This window comes from Gobio gobio, assembly GCF_949357685.1.
Source record: "Gobio gobio genome assembly, chromosome: 2".
Taxonomy (NCBI): Eukaryota; Metazoa; Chordata; class Actinopteri; order Cypriniformes; family Gobionidae; genus Gobio; species Gobio gobio.
This window is the reverse complement of record NC_137098.1, coordinates 56,159,925-56,180,378: the sequence shown is the minus strand read 5'-3', so window position 1 is coordinate 56,180,378 and position 20,454 is coordinate 56,159,925. Positions and strand designations below refer to the sequence as shown.

The 20,454-nt window shown below is 37.8% G+C and overlaps 1 protein-coding gene across 1 annotated transcript in view; it reads left to right on the top strand.

Annotated features, from left to right (window-relative positions):
* The first annotated feature begins 2,493 nt into the window (after positions 1-2,493).
* adamtsl3 (ADAMTS-like 3) overlaps positions 2,494-20,454 on the top strand; it is a 211,021-nt gene continuing 193,060 nt past the window's right edge. Inside the window, exons 1-2 of the mRNA XM_079802035.1 lie at positions 2,494-2,729; positions 3,292-3,414. Coding sequence (XP_079658161.1) covers positions 3,346-3,414 — 69 coding nt within the window. The 5' untranslated portion in view covers positions 2,494-2,729; positions 3,292-3,345. The remainder of the gene's footprint in view (positions 2,730-3,291; positions 3,415-20,454) is intronic.

Below are 20,454 nucleotides of genomic sequence, written 5' to 3'. Positions count from 1 at the left end.
TCAAATGGATAATACTGCATAGTTAAAGTGTAAAAAAGTTTATTCACAATTTTATAATGAAAAGGGAACGTGGCGCTGGGCGAGTGTAACACAACGCCCCCGTCTGAAGGAATAAGTTATAGTCTAAAATCGAAACGTCTGAGCCCACACTAAACTCTGGTCTCAAAAGCCAGATTAAACCTGTAGATTAAATCTTAAATAATCTAGAATAAATAAAAGTTATGCTGTATGCTGTACAACGAAAAGTTATTTGTTATGCTGTAAACAAATTAAATATTACATTTAAGATTCTTTACTAATCAATCGGTTCACTAATCAATTGGTGTAAACTAGTGACATTGATCACGTGACTCTTTGTACAGTAATGTACAAATGTTCAAATGTAATTGCTTCTACTGAAGCACAAGATGATCTTTGTATAATTCTCAAATCATGCTGGGGAACATCATCATCATTAGGTTCAAATTGCTCAAATTATTCAGCTTGATGGGACAGATCAAATCTAAGACTTATAATATGACTATATAATCCTCAGAGGAAAAACTGCATTAGAAAAAGGATGCATTTTCACTAGTGGTCTCAGACTTTTGTTTCCCACTGTGCTTAAACATCATGCCAAAAAGGTGTTCATCATGTTCAAACATCATGTTAAAAGGTGTGACGGGTAAAATATACAATTTAGCTAGGAAATATTCTAGTTTCTAGTTTTGGAATAGAAGAATTGCTAAATGAATGAGAACAGAAGAGCATGATAACTGTTGCATGCTTTTCTTCAACAGCAGGTGGAGATAAAAGTCCATGAATCCACTCAAAGTGATCCTGACTCTAATACGAGGATGACTCTGTGCTCATAAAGCAAACACACATCCAGAAATGACCATGAATATTTCTTATGCATCTCATGGATGCATATGATTTGTTGTGTGTTTTGCAGTTCAAACTCTTACGTCTAAAATCTAAAATACACATCCGTTGTTGCAAATTGCAACAGCACATTTTTCAAATTTAAATGTAACACTTCACTTCATCATAAATCTGCTGCTAGATCTGTGCAGAATAATAATGAACCACATAGATCCAAGAGCTCACTAATAGACTCTTTAAAAGAATGAAAAGCTTTGCCCGTCCGCTGCTCACTTTGACTTCAACCAGGGCAGGTGAAAGCATATCAAAGCCTCTCCCTGCCAAATGCTACTCTACACTTCATAATAAACAGATATGCTGTGCCCCAACAAGCTCTTTGATCACTCGCAGGAGCATATAGAATGATAAAAGCCGACATGAAGCGCTGGGCTGCTCTCTGGAATTAATCCAAAAAGTTGAATCATGCTGAGAAAGTATTCAAACACTTAAAATGTCTGAATGTCATTGCGTTAGATATAAAATATCAAACCAAGGTTCAATGTCAGACCAATTATTACTATATACATTTTTTTTTTGAGAATCTTGTTTTTTGAGAACTCTCGTTTGATCATTTGTTATCTAACACAAGGGCATCCAGATATTTTTAAGTGTAGCTTAAAGGGATAGTTCACCCAAAAATGAAAATTCTGTAAAATAATTTACACAACCTCATGTATGAAAACCTGTATGAAGAACACAAAAGAAGATATTCTGAAGAATGTTGGTAATCAAACAGTTGATGGTAGCCATTGGCTTCCATAGTAGGAAAAAAAAAGGCTACCATCAACTATCTGGTTACCAACATTCTTCAAAATATCTTATTTTGTGTTCAACAGAAGAAAGAAACTCATACAGGTTTGGAACAACTTAAAGGATAAAGGTTGAGTAAATGATGACAGAATTTTCTTTTTTTTGGGTGAACTATCCCTTTAAGAGTCCAAACAGAATACATACCTACATTTTTCATATACACGAAACATCTAAGATTCATGAGAAATACCCTTGTTTTGAAATCACAGCAAACTTTCAATTAAACTTTACTTATCATTGTTTATAGTTGACGTAAATCATATAGTAGCCTATAGTTGACGTAAATCAACGGACTGATACAAACTATCATTAGAATATCGCACCTCTGGAAAAGGCTCTCAGCCAATCAGGTTCGAGAACCAGAAACTGTTGTATAAATGTAAATAGATTTACGTCAACTATAAATAATGAAGTAGTTTAATTGAAAAGTTGCTGTAATTTCAAAAGAAGGGTATGAATATTCCTAGATGAGCAAGTTGTCACATTTTCATTGGGGCAATTGGTGTTTTAATTATATAAGTAGATACGGACTAAAACAATGTTGATATTTCTATAGCCTATTTCTTTTTAAATTTACATTGACTGGTTTTGTGTGTCGGGTTTAATTACTGTTTATTCTTTTTTGGGGGGCAAAAAGGCACTTTAATAGCAAAAAAAGGCTCTTTAATAACAGGTACCATCGCGACAGCTTACCCAATAAAGTGTGACAACATGCCCCGCTATGGGGGGAGCGACCTAGTCGCGTCCGGTATGGGACGCCTAGTGGACTATAAGCTCAGCACACTAACTTCTGTCAACTCAGTGTTCAGTACGCAGCCGAGCGCTGAGGATATAGCAGAAACTCTCAGTCATTCCAGCTGCATTCAGCGTTTATAACATCCGACTGACCGCCGCGTGACGGCCACACGCCATTCAAGTCAATATAATCGGAGCTCGTGCGGTGTAAATTGATTACTAGTGCGGCGCGCGCGTTTAATGGATTAAAATGTGAATCTATGAGTTACTTTGCAGCAAAGGTAAGAGCTGGTCATATAAACCCACGTCTTTTCGTAGCTTTGCATGACGAGTTTCTGTAGAATGATATCAGCTTTGTTCAATTGGTCTGCATGGTCTTTATATCTGCATGTTTTGATATGAGTCATTTATAAAGCAACTTTGATTTGTCTGCCAAAAGCTGTATGTGCGTTTGGTCAGATCGTCCATCTCATTCTGTGTTTGCTGCATCTCAGGCATTAATCTGATCAAATAAAAGCAGTGTCATGTGAACACGGGTACATAAGACATTCACTGCTGCTCAGAAATGATGCACAGAAACCTATTGCACTGCATTCCTACTGCTGTTGCATTATGCATGGGGAATACCTGAGGAAGAGGCTGTTTTTTTCACTGTCAAAAACCTCACTCCAGCCTAGACAGGGTAATTGAGCCAGTCAGGAGTACCCCTGCCTGGCACTTTCAATCTAGAATCAACAGTCTCCTCAGAGGTAAATAACCAAGCATCATTCTTACAGCAGCAGCAGCAGCTCTTGGGTGTATGATGATCTGTGTTTAAACGCTTCTCTCTCTGTCTCTCTTCAGGCTGATATCTGACTGACATCATTCACCAGACAGCTCTGGAACGGGATTTTAAAGATGGAGTTCTGGGTTTTGCCCATATGTCAGATCAGCTTCATGTGGACACTGATGTCATCCACTGGTCAGGTATGATAAAGGTCAAAGATTGTTTTGGTGGAGTTAGTTATCGCTCACCTGAATACGATCAATCACATTTTCTCTACACTCTATGCCTACTACTTTTAGTCATTTGTACAGCACTGGCTCTACAATTACATTTCATAGCTCATTTTATATTTGAACACTGTACCGTGACATTACAGCAAGCAAGGCTGGGTTATTACTGGGATGTTGCAGCATTGTTTAGCTGACTGTTTTATTTAAAAACTTACAAAAACTCATTACACGTTTTTACATTGGCTTATCATCATAATGGTGACATCACACTATCCACACACAAGGGTTAATGGGCCATTTTTGAAACCTACAATGTAGCCTGATCTGATCATTTGTAATTTGTTGTCCCCCGACAGAAAATGATATTGATATTGCAGTAAAAGTTAGAATTTTGTGTTTTATTGCAACAAATTACTGTGAAAGAACTGGGAAAAGAGAAGAGTGCATGAAGATTTGAATGTGTACAGATTTATACTTTTGATTTGATTGTATACTTATAATTGTGCACCCGTGCATTAGAAATCACACCTTATATTGGACACCATTTTTAATTTTTAACCTTCAATGGATTTGTACAATCCATATTGTTTTAAAGAAAAATGAGCCCTCAAAATATTGGATAAATGTATAAACAATATTTAGTCTGCATCTGAAATGATCTAAAAATGTAGTTTTAATGACCAATCCATTTCATATTTGACCATTTTGAGATTACCAGCATTTTAAAATAGTTCATGAATAATAATAGTAAATGTAGTTATGAATAGTTGTAATTTTATACATTTTTATATGTACTTAAGAACGAGGTTGCATTTATTTGATCAAAATACAGTAATAAATACATTTATTTAACAAAACAGTAATATTGTCAAATCCATATTTTTTTAAAGAAAAATTAGCCCTCAAAATATTGGATGAATGTATAAACAATATTTAGTCTGCAATGTAGTTATGAATAGTTGTAATTTTATACATTTTTATATGTACTTAAGAATGAGGTTGCATTTATTTGATCAAAAATACAGTAATAAATACATTTATTTAACAAAGCAGTAATATTGTCAAATAATAGGACAATTTAAAGTAACTGTTTTCTATCTGAATCTATTTTAAAATGTAATTTATTCCTGTGATGCAAAGCTGAATTTCCAGTCTTCAATGTCACATGATCCTTCAGAAATCATTCTAATATGCTGATTTGCTGCTCAAGAAATATTTCTTATTATTATCATTGTTGAAAACAGTTGTGCTGCTTAATATTTTTGTGGAAACCATGTACTTTTTTCCCAGGATTCTCTAATGACTAGTAAGTTATTTGAATTGTCAAACTTTTGACTCACTTTTGATCAATTTAAAGCATCCTTTCTGACTAAAAATGATCCATTTCTTTAAAAATCTTCCTGACCCCATATTTTTAAACAGTAGTTTATCTGTCGAAACGAATTGCTTGTATATCGGCCATCAGCTGGGGGTGGCTTTGGATATCATTATCTGCATCAGCCATTAAAAAGCCCAGAGATAGGCATATGGATTTTGTTGTTTGAGAGGGAACGTTGAATACTTAATACTTTCCAGATTAACTCAAATATTCCAGTCAAATGTCTCTGCAAGAGACAAGCTCAAATCAGCTCTCTCCTCCAGCCTCTCAAGTCAAATTATAGCCACAAACTCGCAGGTCTGGAGTGAATCGTTGAATGTTGCCTTCTTTTTTTTTTGTTAGAAACAGGTTATATATAGAGTGCCGGTGTGCATGTTAATGGAAGCCCTGGCATGAACATGGACGCCAGCCTAATCCATCGCAATAGGGCCACTCGATAACAGCCATTTACACCGCAAAGCTGCCACCTAAAGTGGCCAAATCTCTTTGTCCTGCGCGACGGTACATGAATAACGACAGCTGAAACCCAAGTCCTTCCTTTGTGGGACACTGCCGTGGCTAAATGAAATGAAAGCGGAAAGGCGGAGGAGAGAGCAGGTAGCAGGTAGCGCTGTGGCATTAGTGTAGCAAGGCACTCCGGGATAGAGTTACAGCCGGCCACGTCGAGCGCCTTTTCCATGCACACACACACCATTTGGCTAGTGTCATTCGTTCCCCAGTTCATACGAGAGCCGACGGACAGCCGTTTGTACCACGTCAGAATGTATCATTTGCATTTTGCTGAGTGAAGCAGGTGATTGGAGCCATCTATCTGGGAGGGAACAGGTTTCTGGTGGAGTCTAAATTGAAATTTGATGTGCATTTATCCAGAGTCTCCATTAAAGCTCTTTGCAGTAATCTTTCAGAATAATATTTATTCTATGGGCTAAACACTTCGTCTTGATTTATGCACGCGTGGGAGCCGCCGCTGGGACTCTTTAAGAAGCTGTGAGTTTCAGCACTGAAAGTGAAGCAGAGTCTAACAGGTGTTTTCACTACTCTTTTCCCACATCTCCTATTTTCCTGCTTTTCCTATTAGAGAGCGGCTCTGCTCTTTCACCTCCCTCTGGCAGTGCGCTCCTCCTGCTAGACACATACACATCTCGATGCCGTCACTTTCTCATGAAAGGGCTTTCGCTGGGTCAGTTGTGTTAGATGTGGGATTTGGTGGGCAGACGAATTTAATTGTGCCTTCTGTCCAGCCTGATGAAGTGATAAAACTCACAAGGCCTCGGCTGAATCGGTGTATAGAGTTCTGTCAGTCAGTATTAAGCCAGAAACATATTTCAGCAAATACTCAAATGCAGATGTGAATGCTTGGCCAACACATTGCAAGTATTCACACCTTAACGTGTTCTTGTGTTGTGGTGGCAGGAACCTTCCTCAAAGGGGAGGATGTGTTATGATTCACGTAAATAGCTAAAAAGATGTCAATAGTTTAAAGGAACAGTTCACTCAAATATTACATTTCTGTCATTATTTTCTCACCATGTCACCTATGTTGTCCATGCAACACAAAAGGAGAATTGGTGAGAATTTGCATAGCTTTGTGTGACGGAAATTGTAGTAAAGAAAAGTTCTTTCATATCTATCTATCTGTCCATCACCTTCCATCCATCCATCCATCTGAAATCTTCAAACTTCAACTGTCCATCCATCATCCATACATGCATCATCCATCCATCCATCCATCCATCCATCCATCTGAAACCTTCAAACTTCAACTGTCTCCATCCTTCCATCCATCACCTTCAAACTTCTTTCCTTCTATCCATTTATCCATCTATTCAGCCATCCATCTGAAACCTTCAAACTTAAGCTGTCTCCATCCATCCATCATCACCTTCAAACTTCTGTCCATCTATATATCCATCCATCCATCCATCCATCCATCCATCCATCCATCCATCCATCCATCCATCCATCCATCCATCCAATCACCTTCAAACTTCTGTCCACCTATCCATTTATCCATCTATCTATCCATCCATCCATCTGAAACCTTCAAATTTCTACGGTCTCCATCCTTCCATCCTTCCATCCATCACCTTCAAACTTCTATCTATCCATCCATCCATCCATCCATCCAATCACCTTCAAACTTCTGTCCTTCTATCCATTTATCCATCTATCCATCCATCCATCTGAAACCTTCAAATTTCTACGGTCTCCATCCTTCCATCCTTCCATCCATCACCTTCAAACTTCTGTCCGTCCATCTATCTATCCATCCATCATCCATCCATCCATCCATCTGAAACCTTCAAACTTCAACTGTCTCCATCCTTCCATCCATCACCTTCAAACTTCTGTCCTTCTATCCATTTATCCATCTATTCAGCCATCCATCTGAAACCTTCAAACTTAAGCTGTCTCCATCCATCCATCATCACCTTCAAACTTCTGTCCATCTATATATCTATCCATCCATCCATCCATCCATCCATCCAATCACCTTCAAACTTCTGTCCATCTATCCATTTATCCATCTATCCATCCATCCATCCATCTATCCATCCATCCATCTGAAACCTTCAAACTTCAACTGTCTCCATCCTTCCATCCATCAACTTCAAACTTCTGTTCATCTATCTATCTATCATCAATCCATCCATCCAATCACCTTCAAACTTCTGTCCATCTATCCATTTATCCATCCATCCATCTGAAACCTTCAAACTTCTATGGTCTCCATCCTTCACCTTCAAACTTCTGTCCATCCATCCATCCATCCATCCATCCATCCATCCATCCATCCATCCATCACCTTCAAACTTCAACTGTCCACCCATCCATTCATCCATCCAATCACCTTCAAACTTCAACTGTCCACCCATCCACCCATCCATCCATCCAATCACCTTCAAACTTCTGTCCATCCATCCATCCATCCAATCACCTTCAAACTTCTGTCCACCTATCCATTTATCCATCTATCTATCCATCCATCCATCTGAAACCTTCAAATTTCTACGGTCTCCATCCTTCCATCCATCACCTTCAAACTTCTATCTATCCATCCATCATCCATCCATCCATCCATCCATCCATCCATCCAATCACCTTCAAACTTCTGTCCACCTATCCATTTATCCATCTATCCATCCATCCATCTGAAACCTTCAAATTTCTACGGTCTCCATCCTTCCATCCTTCCATCCATCACCTTCAAACTTCTATCCATCCATCATCCATCCATCCATCCATCCATCCATCCATCCATCCATCCATCCATCCATCTGAAACCTTCAAACTTCAACTGTCTCCATCCTTCCATCCATCACCTTCAAACTTCTGTCCTTCTATCCATTTATCCATCTATTCAGCCATCCATCTGAAATCTTCAAACTTAAGCTGTCTCCATCCATCCATCATCACCTTCAAACTTCTGTCCATCTATATATCCATCCATCCATCCATCCAATCACCTTCAAACTTCTGTCCATCTATCCATTTATCCATCTATCCATCCATCCATCCATCTATCCATCCATCCATCTGAAACCTTCAAACTTCAACTGTCTCCATCCTTCCATCCATCAACTTCAAACTTCTGTCCATCTATCCATTTATCCATCTATCCATCCATCCATCCATCTATCCATCCATCCATCTGAAACCTTCAAACTTCAACTGTCTCCATCCTTCCATCCATCAACTTCAAACTTCTGTCCATCTATCTATCTATCATCAATCCATCCATCCAATCACCTTCAAACTTCTGTCCATCTATCCATTTATCCATCTATCCTTCCATCCATCTGAAACCTTCAAACTTCAACTGTCTCCATCCTTCCATCCAGCACCTTCAAACTTCTGTCCTTCTATCCATTTATCCATCTATTCAGCCATCCATCTGAAACCTTCAAACTTAAGCTGCCTCCATCCATCCATCCATCCATCCATCCATCCATCCAATCACCTTCAAACTTCTGTCCATCCATCCATCCATCCATCCATCCATCCATCCATCCATCCATCCATCCATCCATCCATCCATCCATCCATCCATCCATCCATCCATCCATCCATCCATCCATCCATCCATCCATCCATCCATCCATCCATCCATCCATCCATCCATCCATCCATCCATCCATCCATCCATCCATCCATCCATCCATCCATCCATCCATCCATCCATGTGAGATGGTGGTCCAGTGGGTTAAACCATGGAACTGACATAAACCATGGAACTGGTTGCTGGTTCGATCCCAGCGGTCACCACCAGTGTGTCCCACTTTACTCCATGTTGCTCCAGGGGATTGTCCCTGTAATAAGGGCACTGTAAGTCGCTTTGGATAAAAGCGTCTGCCAAATGCATAAATGTAAATGTAAATGTAAATCCATCCATCCATCCATCCTTCCATCCAATCACCTTCAAACTTCTGTCCATCTATCCATTTATCCATCTATCCATCCATCCATACATCTGAAACCTTCAAACTTCAACTGTCTCCATCCTTCCATCCATCACCTTCAAACTTCTGTCCTTCTATCCATTTAGCCATCCACCTGAAACCTTCAAACTTAAGCTGTCTCCATCTATTCATCTAAAACCTTCAAACTCCATCCATCCATCCATCACCTTCAAACTTCTGTCCTTCTATCCATTTATTCATCTATTCATCCATCCATCTGAAACCTTCAAACTTAAGCTGTCTCCATCCATCCATCCATCCATCCATCCATCCATCCATCCATCCGAAACCTTCAAAATTCAAACTTCAGCTGTCTCCGTCCATCCATCCATCCGTCCATCCATGGCCCACAACCTGTTGTGTACAGAACTAAAACTTTGGGTTTTAGTTAAACCACAGGGCTTTGAACCCTTGTATTCGTAGAGAGTTTGGTGCACTCTGGAAGCAGGTTCTTATTAAGCTCTGAAATTCACTTGTTTGAATAAATCAGTAGCTAACGCTTTATCTCAGGCGAACAACCTTTATTCTTCTGGGTCTGAAAGCATGTACTTCATCTTTCTGAGAAATGCAACATTTAAGCAGAAGCTCAGAGGTTAAATGAGTACATAGTCAACAATTATGGGCCAGAGTACATTTTGAAATAGCAGTTCTTGCTTGGCTTATAGCATAGATTATGACAAGCAGATGTTGCACTAACCCTGTGCCTGATTGCTTTTTATTGCATTCTGTTTTCAATGGTATTGATATTCTCAAGCTTTCAATTGAAGCCACTTGTGCTCTCTTTTTCAATGTCACCATCTCCTCTATTTTAGGGAGTGTTCGCTCTGCTTTCCATATGATTCACTTTTTTTTTATTCCCAATTTACAGATTCGTAAACGCTACTGAAGGGTTGTATTGTAGGCGGACTAACAAATGAGCCTTTTGTTGTCTCTGCCTTTCTGAGACAGGAAATGCATAACAATATGCTCTTTCTATCGCATTGTGAAGTTAAAATTTTTTGGGGGGATAATTTTCAGCACTTGTTATTGACAGAGACCATAGAGAGATGGCCGGAAATTATATGGCAGTGAGAGGAGGAATGAGACTGGGTTGAATTTGAACCTTAGAGTTGTTTTTTCATTGCAAACAAATGAGGTATGTTATGCCGCCTACCTTTTGTATCAGCCACTGTGTCGGGAGCGTGTTTATGATGCCTTAAAAATGTGCACTAGCTTGGAACAGAGCCAGTATGGTAAACAGCTATTTGTCAGTAGAGATGTTCTCATCAACACACAAGTGAACAGTCAGAAAAACAACAGCTTTATCTCACATGTCATTTCTGGCTAGCACTCAACAGGCTCTGAGATTGAGTTTGCGTGTGTATATTTAAATGAGCGTGCTGTGCTGGGCATGGTGTGAAGTTTTCCGTGGATGTGTCAGGCAGCAGTACGAGCGCTTTGGTTTCTCAGTGCTGTTGTATTGTGGGTCCAGAGACACTACGGCTGCAGCTTCAGCCTGTTTGAACAGCTGACACCTAAAGCAGAGACAAAGATCTGGCTTTAGACAGCCTCATTGCTGTGAGCCGGGAATAGGTTGTGGACGTTTGAGTGTGTATTTCAAGTATGTCTGTATATTTCTTCTTTATGGATGAACAAGAAGGCCACACAAATACAAAATATAATGTCCCAAAAAAATAAAGATTTTGACATTTATTAAAAATGGCAGGTTATATATTTGACATCAATAAGAAAAGTGTTACACATAGTGTCAAGAAAGGGTGACTTTACAAGGTTTCTAGGTAAGAAAAAATGGTGAGGTACTCAAGATCTCTTCATAAAGTCTGACAGATTTTGGCTGCTTTGTACTCAGAAGACATCAATGATGAGGCAAAATCCTATGGTTTTATTTAACTTTCATGTGTTCTACAGCTTCACAATATTTACTGATGGTTCAAAGGGTGTTAATGTTTTGATTTATTAGTCCATGCAGGGTCATAAATACACAGCTGCTTTTAATGACAGTTTTACAGATAAACCCTTAAATCAGTGAAGCACATAAATATGTTACGCAGAGACAGTCAAACTCAGAGTGCAGGGTAATCGTCCTGCAATAAATGATTGAATCCCAAATATTGATTTACATCTTTAAACTCATGCATGGTGCAAACCTGGACGTGACCGTGTGGATAGTGCTGTCTTCCTAATGTACAGCAAAATATGTGAAAGCTGTCGGGTTTAAAGGTCCCATTTTTTGTGGTTTTTTTTAAGCTTTGATTGGGTTTACAGTGTGCAATATAACATGTGTTCATGTTTCATGTGTAAAAAAACACAGTATTTTTCACACAATTTACTTATCTGTATACCGCTGTTTTCACTGTCCTCAAAACGGCCTGAGAATTTCCTCGTTCTATGAAGTCCCTCCTTCAGAAATACGTAACGAGTTCTGATTGGGCCAGCGGTTCCCGTGTTGTGATTCGACAGCAGCTTAGGGCACGTTGCCCGGGAAGGTCACGCCTCTTACCATAACGGGGAGATGAACGCGCTAAAAATACAGCCCCTGAAGGCCAAACAAAGGTGATTTGACTCCGGGGTGAAAATAACAGCGTCTGGACGACATGGCGACAAACGCAACCGAACGCAACACTTCCTCTTCTCCACGAGGGAGCAACAAGACCACGCCCCCTTTTTCGCGTATTCTTGTGGGCGGAGGTTAGTCAACAAACTGTTCTACTGACGTAATTAAAGCAGGATGTACAGAGTTGTAGTCCAAACCGGCCGTTCGCTGTAGGCTTTGAAAGGGAACTTCTGTTAAATAAAATATCTCGCTTGGCATTGAACTTTGAGCTTTATAATTTTACAGGTATTATTTATGCTCTAACAGCAACATTACACACTAACTAAAGTTTGAAAAATGGGATCACGGAGAACAGGACCTTTTAAGGTCGCTCTGTGGGTAAAATCAAGTTTTTAATGTTGATTATATGTCTGGGCAGTGTTTTAATAAGTTTTAAGACAAACCATGTGCAAATTCATCAGACAGCACCATTGCTGAGTATTTTCTCCTTAAAGCTGCTGTGTACCAGAGACGGTCTCAAACGAATAATCGTGATTAATAATCTTTTTTTTTTGTGCAAAATAATTATTATTTATATCACGCATCCAATCTTACCAGTTATGCATGTTTAAACAGTTATGCAAGTTTAAACAGAACCAAACATTTACTTTTAGACAACTTTATTCTTCAAACATTCATTCTTTTTTTCACTGAAGACGTTGTACAAGTGCTGGAATCTATTCTCCAGATTTTCTCAGAATCTGTCTGAGCCTTGACATCAGTTATGCGAAAGGGTAAAGAGCTCTTATCTGTATGTTTTGACATATACTGCTCATCATGAATTCTCTCTCTCTCTCTCTCTCTCTCTCTCTCCCTCCCTTTCAATCTTCGGTGGGTCAAGTTAGAACTGAAAGGCTCATTCATACACAGTTACTGTGTGGCCATTCACTCTGACCAGCTGTAAACAGACTCACTGCCTTTTTGCAATCTCTGCACTGCTAATCTTTTGGATGGGACCCTCTCTCACTCGCTCTCACTGTCTGACATAGCAAATTGGCTCTTGACACTAAGCCCTGGCACATATTTCATGAGCCATTAATGGGCCCAGTCAGCTTTTGATAGAGAGAGTGGCATTATGCTTAGTACAGGACCTTAAAGGAATAGTTCACCCACAAATTACAATTGTATCATCATTGACTCCGTTCCATGCCGTTTCAAACCCTGTATTATTTTCTTTCTTCCATTTAAACGCAAAAAGAGATGTTTAGCAGAAATGAATGAGGATTTATGCCATCAAGCTTCAAAAAGGACTCAAAAGTTCCATACAAATATCATTAAAGTAGTCCTTAAGATTCATCCAAGTCTTCTGACATCGTATGATAGCTATCAGTTGTTGTTCACTGACAATTGTCCTCTCTAGTCTGATTTCCTGTCACACTATTTTTAAAATTACATTTCCAAAAGGGGGGTTTCCAACAAAGAACTTTTATTTTTAAGAGTGTGTCACATGACACACAAGAAATAATTATGTGTGTGCATGATCTAAAGAGGCATTATTGTGGAATTGAACATAAACATGAATGACATTTGGAATATAGCACACAATGCTACTTTTATGGTTTTAATGTTTGATATAATTTTTTATGACTTTAATGGAGTTTATTATTATCATTGGAGCAGTATAAATCACCATCCACTTTCGCTGTCTCAAAAATAGCAGCTTGGATATTCTATCTAGCATATCATTTTGAGGGTTAAAGAAGAATGAAAGTAATATGAGATTGAAATATGAGGGTGAGTAAGTGATTACAACTAGGGCTGCGCAATATATCGAAATTATGGAAATATCGTAGATGTTCATATCGTGATATGCATATCGCAGCGGCGTGCGCACAAGCCGCCTCTTTGAAAGTGTGTGATCCCTTCAGTTCTTTTTCGTGCCTTGTTACACACTCAAACTGTCAAATACACACAGTTATGTCAAAATGGCTGTCTTGACGAGTATTCATGTAAACACAGTCGTTATGCTTTAAGTGAACAATCAGTTGGGGAAAGAAACCGAATCCGTGTCAGTAGGATCCGTGCATTAGGTCTTAAAGTGACAGCTTGATAATACAGTAAACCTGCCGCTGTCACTCAAACAACAAAATGACAAGAGAAAATCACTGTGCTCTTGGCTGAATAACCTTTGTAGCTTTATTATGTATCATTGTATATTTAATTCATGTGAAGACTACTGTTTTTAGTTCTTATTTTCAATAAAAAAGATAAATTAAAATAACAAAAATAATCGTCCACCCCTGGTTCAGGTGTCTTTGTTTACCTGGATGCTCTTGCTTTTAAGTTTTAAGGTTGATATAACTATATATTACCAAGTCAAGCAAAGAGTTTTTGGTATTTAAATATTGGCATTACATTTTTTGTTTGTTTACATTGATGTTAAAATTATATTGTCAGATTTGTGACATTCATTTTTGCTGAAACACTGCTGGTCACTTTCAGAAGTTGTAGCGAGGTTTCTTTTCCCATAAAGAATGTAAAACACATAAATGGTATCATAATCATTTTTAAAATATGATTTAAATAGATTTTACACGCTTAAAGCAATATTGTATCTCACATCAAATATTGCATTATTTATAAAGGTATCCCATATCGCATTTTTCTTCAATAACACACAGTCCTAATTACAACATTTTAATTTAGGGGGAGGGATTTCAAATGAATGTCTAAAGCCTGGGATAAACTGCACGATTTTCGGCTGTCCCAGACAAAAGATTGCCATCGTGAATCAATCGTGGCTCCTAATTGGTGGTTCTATGTCATTCAATGAGAGGGGTTCAAAGACGGCCTTTGTCACAGTCTTCAGACCAAAGATAGCCTACAATAATTTTCTGACAGTGTCAGAAATTCAGCATGATCATCGCACAGTGTGCTAAAACTTAAAACTGCTTACCTCAAGCTCTTTTCCCTTCCTCTTTCGCCGCTTCCTCTTTTTTTCAGCGCACATAAAAACTACAACTGCCAAAGTGTGATTCATCATGGTCTTTGTTTTTTACCAATAGGTTTTATCAATAGGTGTCATCATCGTACAGTCTACATGCATGTCGTACCCAAGTTTACTAGATCCATGTGGCACAGTGTGATTTGTAATGATCTTGCAGGATTGCTTAAATCGTGCAGTGTATCCCGGGCTTAAGACTTGACTTGATCTTGGACCTCACAAACTTGAGCCTTGACTTGGACCCAAAGACTTGAGACTTGACTTGAACCTCACAGACTTGAGCATTGACTTGGACCCAAAGACTTGAGACTTGACTTGAACCTCACAGACTTGAGCATTGACTTGGACCCAAAGACTTGAGACTTGACTTGGACCTCACAGACTTGAGCCTTGACTTGGACCCAAAGACTTGAGACTTGACTTGAACCTCACAGACTTGAGCATTGACTTGGACCCAAAGACTTGAGACTTGACTTGGACCTCACAGACTTGAGCCTTGACTTGGACCCAAAGACTTGAGACTTGACTTGAACCTCACAGACTTGAGCATTGACTTGGACCCCACAGACTTGAGACTTGACTTGGACCCAAAGACTTGAGACTTGACTTGGACCTCACAGACTTGAGCATTGACTTGGACCCCACAGACTTGAGACATGACTTGGACCCAAAGACTTGAGACTTGACTTGGACCTCACAGACTTGAGCCTTGACTTGGACCCAAAGACTTGAGACTTGACTTGGACTCAGACTTGAGACTTGACTAAGACCCAAAGACTTGAGACTTGAGACTGTTTGAATGTTCACGAACACTGGCTGAATAACAAAAATATGAACACCACTAAGGGTTAAAGGTTGGATATTTGTTTTCTAATGGAAAAAGTGAATTTCTATGTAATTTTAAAATACTTGTAGGAAACAGTTCACTTTCAGTAGTTGGGGCAGATTTCTGTTTGTTGTACATCAGATACAGATGGATTTGTAGGCATAGGCCTACATTACATTTATTCGAATGCATTAATGAGAGAGTGATTGTATGTGTGAATTAATCATACCGTCTCTATTAATTATGAAGCCGTGGTTTGTATTTACTTCAAAGGTATTCAAATCTATGCTACAAAGGTTGAATTCCTAAGCTACTTTAGTGATAAATCACAGGACAACGTTGACAATGAGCTTCTGCGCTCCTGATGGTCTAAAATCGCTTTAATGTTCAAACTGGCAACCCTTTCAAATCATTTAATTGACAAACTTCATGAGGACGCAAGTGAAAGTGATCTGGCTTCGGGGCTTGCGCGTGCCGTCTCTGTGTGTGTGTATCAGCGCATATAAGAATGGCGATTAACTGACCGGTATAAACTGTGTAAAACATGCAATTACCATAGTAATTCTGAGCATCTATAAACAAAGATAACTGCTCCTGCATCTTTCCGTGTGCCTGCAAACTGCACTTGATGTGACCGACTGGGCGGAGTCACGTGAAAACCGGAATAACCGTCATGGGAAAATTACGTCGGTTAGAGGTTCTAAATTTCGGTTTCGATTAGTTTTCGGTTAATCGTCCAGCCCTGCGCTTTACAATAAGGTCCTATTAGTTAGTGTTGGTAAATGCAGTTTTAATTTAGAATTATTTTGGTTTTAGTTTTAGTCAATTTATTACTTCAACTTATTTTATTTCACTATTCACTATCCCCCAACCATTTGGGGGCACACCCAGTTCTTCACCCCACTTTCTGAGAAATCATTGTGTCGTGTTTAATATGCGATAGTTCACTATTAGTAAGTCATTTTATTGGTTAATTCCCTGAAAAGTGTAAATATTGTGATTCTGTGGTGCTATCAGAACATTACTCTGTTTGTTTAAGCATCACGACCAGCCTTATATAGCAATGCAATATTGACTTTGGGACACCATTACCTGTTTGGACCAATGATAAATGGGCGGTTTGAAAATTGTCATTGTTTTGTTATAGCACCCACTAGCAGTGTTTTTGTAACTTACGTCCAATTAACTGGCTGATTAGATTTATGTCTTACGCCAATTTTTAGATCATTCTTAGATCCCTGACACCATATCATTTTATATTTCTTGCTCTTACAGTCTTAGTTTCAGTTTGCTCTGCAAATGCAGTTGGCCTGTAGCATGCTGTTCATATACGTCCCTACACTTGCAGTGTTTTATTCAGTCATGTGGAATGCTTACCCAGCACTGAGGCACTTCCTGTAGGAGGCTTGCTTTGTAAATACAGGAAACAGTGTGTTCTCTCACCTTTACTGCTTATCATTCTGTAAGTATTTCAATCTCTGCACTGAAGCGCTTCAGGTAGCTTTTGGATTTGCATATGGTGGATATGCAGCAGCAGTTCACCTCAGTGTTTTTTGATTTCATGGCATCTGTTAGCTTGTGCATTTTCATTTTATATCGACAATAGAATAACATTATCAAAATTAAATTTGATTGTGGAGGAGGTGGAGATAATGACTGTTTAGAATGACTGGGAATCAAATAAAATTAGATTTTATAACAAGTTCTTCTCCTCAGGCGCTGAGTCGTAATGAGAGCAAACAAGATGATTCTTCACATCCACTCTTCATTCTGGATTAGTGTTCAAATGATCCTGTTTAGAGTGGATGATTTACATGTATGTTTTTACCAGTGCAATAAAATGCACATATTGTGTATGTTGAGCTAAGCTTCTGAAACCAAGCACTGACTCAAAGTAATTGCAAAATTGCAGCTCAGATCATTGCTGTGTGCAATAATGAGAAATTTTAATTCAGATTTACAATTTATTAAAACCATAGAGTGCTGCAGAAAATACATTTTTTTGTAGGCCATGATTTCCAGTCTAAAATCTCAAAAACTGTCAAAAGAATGTGATAGAATTATATTGTCATGACAACCAAGGTTTATAAGGACCATTTACTTCCTTAAAATGACATGATGATGGCAAAATAAAATTATTAAAATTAATCAACATCCGAATCAATAACGGATCATTCAGCAAATATGACAAAAATGTTTCTACCCAAGAAACTATTGAAGTATGTCAAATATTTGCATTAAACTCTTTGAACTTTAACGCTCAGAAATACATTCATCCTTTACAACAGCAAAAACAAGCCAATTCAAGTGCGGACAATAAAGCCCAGCATAAGTAAGGATGGCACATTTTTGTAGGCAAAATAAATTATTTAGCATTTTAGCTCTTCCGGTTCCATCGTCCCAGAATCAATGTTTTTTTTTTATAGGATTTTGGTTAAATTACTTAAATAAGGTCTGTGGTTAACACAAGATCAAGATACATTCACGTTTTATTCTACAACATAAAAAAACACGTCATCACTGCAATCCTATATTTACATGATATTAACTAACTCTCTGTTTTTTTTGTTGTGTAACATTTTACGCATGTAATTTCTGCACAACTACCATCAATACAAGTCAGAAAACTGCAGGAAAAATTACTGTTTTCAAATATGTTTTCAAAAAGAGTGTGCATTTACATGCACATTCTTACAATGATAATTAATAACACAAAAAAAGATCCTGCAAAAGCCTTAAACTGTTATTTCATCAAATCAGGTCTCACCCACATTGTTTTCTCATTGAATATTCTGTTTAGCTTGTAAGGAAGTAAAAAAAAAAACGTTAATAAAAGGAATGAAGTTAATAAAATAGGTTGCAAATGCAGTTTCATGTTGACTTTGAGCGTAATAAAGTTGAAAAGGGGGCTATATTTTTTGCCTCTAAACCCCCACTATATTTGGGTGGTATGGACAAGTGTGAGTTATGGATTCTAGGACCATTAAATGCTTAGCGGTAAATCCTGGGCTTCCTGCTGAGCCAAGGCTGGACTTTTCCCACAGGCAGATGCTGTGGAATCAGGATGGGGACTTTTTTAGTTGGTATTAGAAGTGGAGGAGGCAGGGTTAAGAGTTAGCCGAGGTGGAGTGCCGTTAAGCTGACGTGTTAAGGGGTGTGATTAGAAACAGAAGAGGTTTGGTCAGTGCCGAGCCAGGCTTGAGTCAAATGTGGCAGTGTTGGTGCTTGTTGGGAAAGATGATAAGAACCGTTAACTGTTAAGGAGGTTAAGAGCAGACGAGGTGGGGTCACGGACTAGAGTAAATATAACAGTGGAAGGAAGAATTATCTTGGGCTGCTTCCAGACTCAGACATATTTCTGAAATGGAAATATTTTAATGTGATTAACTGTGAAATATTGCAATATTGTGTACAGTTTGTACCCTCATAAATATATCTCAATTGCAGAGACGTTGCTTCAACAGGCCAATGTGAGCTAATTATTTATTTATTTTTAAAGATTATTTTTCTGTTCCAAAACCTAGACTGCTTTGCTTGCGTCCTTTCCGAGATGGAACCTTTATAAGTGACCTGTTTTAAACATAACATCCTTGTGTCATACACTGAAAAAAAAAATTGGTGTAGCATTTACTTTGAAAAAAACGTTTTTTTTTTTTTTTTTACAAATAATTATAAAGAAATAGCGTTCGGGAGACTCAATTCACTAGTGATTTTAAAAGACTTTGATTTTAGCATTTTGTTAATCGTTAACACTTTACAATAAGGTTCATTAGTTAACTTAATTAGTTAACATGAACTAATGAACTGCACTTTATTTATCTTTGTTAATGTTAATTTCAACATTTACTAATACTTTATTAAATCTTGTAATATTAGTTAATGCACTGTGAACTAACATGAACAAACAGCTGTATTTCTATTAACTAACGTTAACAAAGATTAACAAATACAGTTATAAATGTATTGCTCATGGTTAGTTCATGTTAGTTAATACAGTCATTAACTAATGTTAACTAATTTAACACCTTATTGTAAAGTGTTATCTGTTAATGAAATGTGATGCATCTAATAAGCTTTATTAAAGACCTCTAAACATTCCAAACAAAACATATTTAATAGAATTAGAACATTTATTTAAACCTACATTAAATAAGAAATATAGTGGATATACATATACCATTCAAGAGTTTGAGGTCAGAAAATTAATTTGAGAAAGAAATTAATACTAATGATGCTAAAAATTCAGCTTTGTTATCGCAGGATTAAATTACATTTTAAATATAGTAAAATAGAAAACAGTTATTTTATTTTTGTAATAATATTCCACAATATTACCGTTTTTACTGTATTTTGGATTAAATAAATGCAGCCTTTGTGAGCATAAGAGACTTCAATAATATTAACATTTTTAAAGTTAACTGATTTAACATTTATAATGACATTTTGTGATCTAATGGAATTTTTTTTGTTTTATTAAAAGTTTTCACATTTTGATTTACAATGATTTACAATCATAATGAACTACAACTATTTATTGATACCTTTTGGTACTGAATTATATTTATAGTCAACATTTATAATGTTCCCTCCGCAATTTTTTGCCTTCTCTGCTGCCTATAAAGAGGTTGCTTAGAAAATGTTTAGCCTACATTTTGTTACAGCCTTCATGTTTCGGGTGCATCTATGATGTCTTAAAAATGCTTCTCATTTAGGCAGCTTGCTAGGTTTTGGAACAAAGCCTGTGTCACTTCAAAATAAACCTTTACTATAGAATAGTACTATGTCCAGGTACCCAAATAGATCAGGAAC